The following is a 7272-nucleotide window of genomic DNA, read 5'->3' on the forward strand; positions in this document are numbered from 1 at the left end:
GCACACGCCCGGCCCCCGCTCTCCACCCCTCTCCCCTCACCTGCTCCGCCATGAGGGCCAGGCTCTCTCTCAGGCTGTACAGGCCGATGATGGGGGTGGTGTGATGGTATCTGGAAGACAAGAGTGGGCCTGGTCCAGTGTCACTGGGTGGGGGGCGGGCCGGGCCACTTCCCAGAGGGCTGCCGTCCAGTTTGGGGGGTTACGGACTCAGAGCTGGAGAAGCAGCTAGGTCTGGGGAGAGCGAGGCTCAGGCCCCGTCGCCTAGGGCTGGGGCCCCACCCCAGCCTGTCCTTTCTGAGAGCCGCTGTGCGCCCGCCGAGTAGGGCCCAATTCCTGGTCCCGTAATCCCCGTGTGGGTTACGGTGAAAGCCACTTAACAAGGAGCCCCTGGCTGAGCCCCCCTTTTTGAGAGGTGGGTAAACCGAGACCCAGGAGTGGGAAGGCGTGACAACGGCCAGGCCCAGAGTGTCCAGAGGTGCACTGGGTCTGGGAGGAGAGGGCCTGGTGCAGGGCGGTGGGGGCCGTGCTTCTGGGCCTGAGCCCCCAGGTCAGGGAGGCGTGGGGAGCCGAGAAGGGGCATGGATGGCCTGACTCTGGTGAGTCCTGGGGCCCCAGCTGGGGAGCAGGCTCAGAACCCAGGGTGTAAAGCTGCTGAGAGGCTGCGTGAGAGAGAGGCCACCCCCACGCCCCGCCACCAGGCGTGGCCCCGGCCCGGGCCCGCGGCCCTCACATCCTGGGCTTGCCGTCACAGCCCCAGATGTTGGCCAGCCACTTCATGTCCAGGTAGAAGGAGACGGGCTTCGTCTTCCGAGTGTAAATCTTGTTTCTGGGAAGGCAAGGAAGGAGCAGCCTGAGTGCCGCCTGTCCGGCTGGAGCGCCCGGGGGCTGTCAGGCTACGCTGCTCCACAGCAGGGAGCCAGAGCGGCAGGCACCCCGGGCCCCCGTGTTGGTGCCCAGGCCCTGCACCCCGGGGGCCAGGCTCAGCTGGGGCCCCCACTCCTCTCCTCTCAGGCCCTAGTAATGCAGCCGATCTTGAGGCTTTAATACATCTATTCTCCACATGGGTGTGACCGGATAGGGGCTCTGCCTCAGCCATTTCCCTGCCCTTCCCGCAGGAAGCTCACACTTCCCACGACCCCATGCAACCCCTGACCCCACCCGAGACTGTGTCAGTGCTGCATCCCCTGGGCCCCTCCCCCACCCCGGCCTGGCCTGGCTCAGGGGCTGGACACCCAGGACTGGGGGACACTGGGGCTGCTGGACGAAGGTGGTCCACACCCACCCCATCAAGCGGCTCGTGCATCAGCCCCTGGACACCGAGCCAAGGCTGGAGGCGTGGGGGTGAGGCGCTGGGCCCCCGGTCCTTGGGTCGAGGCTGGGGTGCTTCCAGAATGCTGGGCTCTGCATCCTCACACACGTGACCTCACTGCGCCCTGGCCACCGCCCACCCTATGAACTCAGAGCTCCAGCACACCCGTCCAGGGTGGGCCCCTATCCAGGGTGGGTGCTGAGTAGACCAGGGTGTCTCTGAGCACAGCCCCAAGAGCCCTTCCCTCCTGCTCTGACCCTCCTACTTCAGGGGCCCCCCGGCCTCGCTGCACATCCAGCCTGTGGTCAGGGGCCCAGGAGTCACTCACTTGGCTGTGTCACTGAAGGAGATGAGCGAGGTCCCCGGAGGTGAGTTCAGGACCTTCTGGGAGCCAGAGTACAGGATGTCAATGCCTGTGGAGAGGGGGGGGGCGTGTGCTCCTGGGGGCCAAGCTCTCCCTGGGGAGGGATCGCCACGGGGGGGGGCCCAGACCGGCCCCAGCAAGTCAGACAAGTTCTGGGTGACCTGGGGGCCCGCAGCGCCAGTGCCGTGTGAAGCAGGGTGGACAGTCTTGTAGGAGTAAGTCCCTGACCTACGCGGGGCGACGCGGGCTCCAGGTAGGTGGAACTGAATTGCAGGCCACCCCCGTGCGGTCTGCTCAGCCGAGAACCCCCACAGGCGGCGTCAGTGTGGTGAGCGCACGTGGGGCGGAACACAGGCCAAAACGGGTTTTCTTGCCACGTCAGGAGGCCACGGAACTTTCACGAAAACCGACACCATCACCACCTGAGATTTTACACTCCAGGCAGCAGCGAAGGGTCGTGACAAAGCACCGCGGTCACGTCCACCCCCTCACAGCCGGGGCCCGAGGGGGCTGTACACACGCCCAGCAGCCCTGACCCTGCGGGATCACTCGCTGCAGTTTGCTCCTGAAACCATAAGCCCGGAGGGAGCCCAGAGGCCTGCCGATGGGGAAAGGGGACCGTGCCGTGTCCCCGTGATCCTGCGCACTGAAGGGCAAAGGCCTCGAACACCCTGAGCGGCGCTCGCAGCGCCCGTGCCCTCACTGGGGACGGGGAGGCGGGGACGGGCGGTGCGGTGTCTTGGGCTCCAGCCCTGGCTTCTCGGGGCCACACTGTCCCCTGGGGTCTGGGCTGCAGCCTCTTCCCTTGCACCACGGGGTCGGCCAGCCTGGGAGGCGCTGGGGTGGGCACCCTGGGGGCAGCCCTGTCCCCCGCACTGTGTCCCCAGGGCCCCCTCCCTGAGCCCTTTCTTTCAGAGCAGCTGGAATCTCCCCCTCGATGGCCCAGAGCTCCCTGATGAGAGAGGATTCCGGAAGCAGTTTGCTCCGCCGAGCGGGAGAAGGGTGGCTGTGGCCAGGCACCACGCCGTGTGGACTGGGACTTTCTTCTGGGAGGAAATGCTGGGCCCGAACGGCTTCTCCGGGTTGGCCTGCAAGGCGGCTCTGGAAACAGTGCTCGCTGCACACGACAAGCTGGCGGGGACCCCGAGGCCCGGCCTGACTGACAGGGGCCCTGGCACTACCCCCCTCCCCCCACCGAGAGGCTCTGAGTGAGTCTCCAGAAGCTGAGGGAGCTCCTCCGCCCGCTCTCCACGACGGGGCCACAGAAACACTGGGGTATTGATTAGTCCATGGGCAGGTCCCGCCTCGGCCAGGTGACCAGCGCGTCCCCTGGGGTCCTAGTCCGACGTGTGGGCTGCTGGCGGCCTTGCAGGCACTGCCTCAGAAACCGTCCCCTCTGGGCCCCCAGGGGGTGCAGGGGCCATGCCTTACCTTGCTGGTCCATGTAGATGGGGGCCCCGCACAGGGACGCCACCGAGTCCACGAGGAGTAGGCACTTGTACCTGGGGGTGCAGGGCAAGAGAGTAAAGCAGGAGAGGCTGCGACTGCCTGGTGGGGTTCCTGGAGGGGCCCTGAAGGCCAGTGTGGAAGCTTGGGAGCCTTCCCCCCCCACCCAGGGTGCATCCTCCTGGGTTCTCAGACCCCCAGTACCAGCTCTGCGAGGGAGCCGGGGTGAGCCAAGGGGCAGGGACCGAAGGTGTGCGCGAGGGCCCCCCCGGCAGCGTGTGGTCCTGGGGGGGGCCGGGGCTCAGGCAGCAGCATGCTGGCCGTATGTCCAGAGCCCAGCGAGTCCAGAAACAGCCTGAGCTGGAGACTTCGGCTCCCCTCCACCTCCACACTTTCTTAGGCAACAAGAAAGGCAGGGGGCCGCCTGGGTGGCCCAGTCAGTAGAATGTATGGCTCTTAATCTCCGGGCCATGAGTTTGAGTCCCACGTCGGGCAGAGAGATTACTTAAAAATATTTTTTTGAAGCATAAAGAGTATCCCACGCTGGGCACGGAGGGGACAGGTGGGTGCTCCGAGGGTCATAGCCCAGGCTGGGTTTACTAGACAAGACCCCAGGGCACGGGCTGTCCTGGGGGGCGGTGCCAAGCAGCCCCCAGGTCCCCCACGGTGGACAGCAGCCGTGCTGGGGTGAGCCTGCCCAGTGGAGAGGGCTCCCCTCCCTCCATCCTGCGGTCAGCTCTCCGGGGCAGGACTGCCGGTCACAGCGGGGAGTCCCACCCGACTGTACCTGAGGCCTTGCCAGCCCCAAGCAGCGGTGGGGAGGCTGGAGGAGGCCAGTGAAGGCCGGAGGCTGCTTGGGGCTCTTGGATCTTAGGACAAGGCTGGGCCGGGCAGTTCCCGGGCCCCGGAGAGCGGGATCCGCACCTTCCCAGCCATGGGGACTGGGTGGGCACTCCCGGCCACGGAGCACCTGGTCCTGCCTCAGATGCGTTGGGCCCACCCAGACTCAGTGCAGAGCAAGGAGGACCCGGGGGTGCCTGCATCTCGCTCTGTGTGACAGACGGGGGAGGGCAGAGGGGCAGGATGGGAGCCGGGTCTCACCTGCTGTCCCCTGACCAGAGGGCCCCGCCAGCACCCCAAGCCCCAGCCAGGCTCTGGGCCGTGCTTGGCCCCGCCCCCCGCCCCGCCCCCCTGGCCAGGCTCACCTGTGGCAGAGATCCCCGTAGCCGTCGAGGGGCTGCAGCACGCCGCTGGACGACTCCCCCTGGGTCAGGAACAGCAGCACTGGCTTGTGCTGGGACAGACCCTGGGAGGGACAGAAGTGACAGCGCGGGCACAGCCAGAGGGGGGGGCCTCGCCTGGGCCCACCAGCCCCTCCCAGGAAGACTTTTCCTGGCGAGGGCAGAGCAGGATCTGCCCCCCAAACCCTCCTTTCCCCGACGTGGAGGGTGCAGATGTGGGCGGCGGAAGCCAGACGGGCCTCAAGCCTCTGTGCATGTGCTGAGCCAGCATCTGGGCTCTGGGAGGCCGGCTGGTCCCGGACGAGAAGGACTTTCTCCCAGAGTCAGAGCAAGGGTTCCCCGGCCTCCCACCTCCGCCTGTCAGGGCCCAGTGGGGTCAGCTGAGTCCCCAGGGTCTCAGCTGGTTGGGATGGGCCTTCCCCGACAGGGAGGGGCTGGCATCCTGAGTGTCAGGCCCCGCTCCCCACCTCCCCCTTCGGCCCCTCTCACCCAGCCCGTAGGACTGGGCTCCTGACTCGGTTTCCCTGCCAGGCAGAACCCTCCCTATCGTCTTCCCACCGGCCCCCCAGGCACTGGGACGCTCCTCCTGTGCCTGGTCACCTGGTCCTGGGAAGAGCAGAGCAGAGGCTCCCAGCCCCCAGGCCCCTCGGCCAGCTGACCGCCCCCCCCGGGGCCCATGCGCCCTCCCTACCTCTTCCACGTCCTTCAGAGTGTAGTGTTTCCCAGGGTCCTTGATCATTGTGTGCACTTGGGCTCCTGGGGGGGGGGCAGCGTGAGTGGTTAGCACCCTCCGCTGCAGGGTGGAGACGGGGTCTGTGCCGAGCAGCCAGGCCCTGTGAGGGGGTGCCCGCCTGCCCCAGCCCGTGGCCGCAGGGAAGAGGAAGCTGGGGTGTGTTCAGGGAGCTGAGGCTCCTGGGGTGCGCGGCATGAGAGCGGCCAGGCTCGGCCCCGGCCAGGACAGAGCGTTTGTAGGAGGCCCGGGGGAGCCGCGGCGTGTGAGGACGGACAGGCCCTTGTCCCGCTCACCCCGCCCCCCAGCCGCGCAGCGGCTCCAGGGTCCAGTGTAGAAGGACGGAGGCGCCAAGCCGGGGGTGCGGGGGGGCAGAGAAGGGTCAGTCAGCGCCTCTGGAGCGAGGGGGCCTCTGAGGTCCACTGCGGGCCTCTGCCCGACGCTGCCTCCCCTTGAAAACCAGCGTGTGAACTGGAGGGGACCAGGTACGTGGGGGGCCCCCTTGGGCCCCCGGGGGGTGTCCGTTAACCAGGCCTGAGTGCGGCCATGTGTGGAGCTGACCGTGCAGGGGCAGGGGGTGTTTCCACACGCCGCGGTCAATCATTAAACCCTCCGCACACTCCTGCTTCGGATTTTTGTCTCCAGAAAATTGTACTCCGGAAGTGAAAACCTCGTCTGGGCCTCTGTCCTTTGCAGCTCCTGAGAGATTCTGGGAGGGGCTTTCAGCCTCCAGAACCCTGTTCTGTCACAGGGCAGAGGTGAAGCCTGGGGCCCCGGCGAGCTGCGGGGGCGCTCCTGGGTCCGTGCAGAAACCTGAGGTGCCCCACACGCTGGGGAAACGGCTGTCCTCACGCTCTGGGGGACGGGGAGCCGGGGATCAGTCGAGCACCCCAGTGCCCACTTGGAGAAGGCAGCGGCTGGCCGGGCAGGGGTGGGTGCATGAAGGGGACGAGCACTTGCCTGCGGAGGGGCCCCGGTTGGTGCCGGGGGTCATGTGGGGTGGGTCTGCCGGGCTCCAGCAGGAGGCCTTGGGGAAGGAAGACGCGAGGGCCCACCCCCCGCCCTCTGCGCCGTCGCTTACCGATGCGTTCCCCGATGTCCGCAGCCCGCTGCCCCCAGATGCCATTGACCCCGACCAGGAAGGAGTCCCCCGGCTCCAAGACGTTGAACAGGGCGGCCTCCAGGGCGCAGTGCCCCGAGCCGCTGATGGCCAGGGTGAGGGGGTTCTTGGTCTGGAACACGTACTGGATGCCTTGCTTGATCTCATCCATTATCTGGGGGCAGTGGGGTGCAGGTCAGACCCTGCTCCCTGCCCGCCCCCCGGGGACCCTCTGCCACCTCCCACACAGCCTACCTGGAACATCTCCTTGTGCATGTGCCCGATCATCTGCAGCCCCCCGGCCACCAGGACACGCGGAGCCAGGTTGGAAGGGCCGGGCCCCAGCAGGAGCCGGTTAGGGATGGACAGGGGCTTGAGCAGGGCCCCTGGAGGGGCCACCAGCAGCTGCTGGGAGGTCATGGTCCGAGCCCAACCTGCCACCCGGGGCCCCAGGGCCGCACTGGCGCTGGCCAGTGCTCGGAACATTTCCCAGCTGGCCTCGCGCTGGTGTCCAGAGGCAAGGCCGGTCGATGGGCTCCCCGCTGCACCCTCTCTGCCTTTCGGTGCTTGTCGGTGTTACCTGACCCCTTATTGACACTTCTCCTGCATGTCAGGACCTGACAGCCAGGGTGTTGAACCCTTGGTCGGGGGAGGATCCTTCAGAGTCCAGTCAATGACAAACAGAGCTTGGCAAGCTGTGCTCTGCCCTCGGCCCCTCCCAGCTCCTCGGCCCCAGCCAAGTGCATCCTGCTGGACTCGCAGGGCCTCCCCAGGTTTCCTTAAAGGACCAGAGAGCAAATACTTTAGATGCGGCAGGCCTTACAGGCTGTGTTGCAGCTACTCAGTCCTGCTGTGGTAGTGAAAAAGTGGCTACACCGGTGTTGCTGTGTGCCAATAAAACTTTATTTATAAAAGCAAATCGTGGGCCAGATTTGGCCCAGAGGCCATAGTTTGTTGAGCTAAGGGAAAGGTTTAATTTAGAAAATATGTATGTCCTGTGTGTATCAACACTCTCTGTCTCTGTCTCTCTCTCTCTCTTACACGCACACACACACACACATACACACACACACACACACACTG

At 66.3% G+C, this 7272-nt stretch overlaps 1 protein-coding gene across 1 annotated transcript in view; it reads right to left on the reverse strand.

Annotated features, from left to right (window-relative positions):
- The window catches only part of AGXT (alanine--glyoxylate aminotransferase), a 9160-nt gene extending 2415 nt beyond the window's left edge, over positions 1-6745 (reverse strand). The window contains exons 1-8 of the mRNA XM_077758302.1: positions 6445-6745; positions 6172-6364; positions 5052-5116; positions 4325-4425; positions 3105-3175; positions 1638-1722; positions 731-826; positions 41-110 (exon numbers count right to left, since the gene is read on the reverse strand). Coding sequence (XP_077614428.1) covers positions 41-110; positions 731-826; positions 1638-1722; positions 3105-3175; positions 4325-4425; positions 5052-5116; positions 6172-6364; positions 6445-6675 — 912 coding nt within the window. The 5' untranslated portion in view covers positions 6676-6745. The remainder of the gene's footprint in view (positions 1-40; positions 111-730; positions 827-1637; positions 1723-3104; positions 3176-4324; positions 4426-5051; positions 5117-6171; positions 6365-6444) is intronic.
- Positions 6746-7272: the final 527 nt, after the last annotated feature.

This window comes from Crocuta crocuta, unplaced genomic scaffold, assembly GCF_008692635.1.
Source record: "Crocuta crocuta isolate KB4526 unplaced genomic scaffold, BGI_CrCroc_1.0 scaffold290, whole genome shotgun sequence".
NCBI lineage: Eukaryota > Metazoa > Chordata > Mammalia > Carnivora > Hyaenidae > Crocuta > Crocuta crocuta.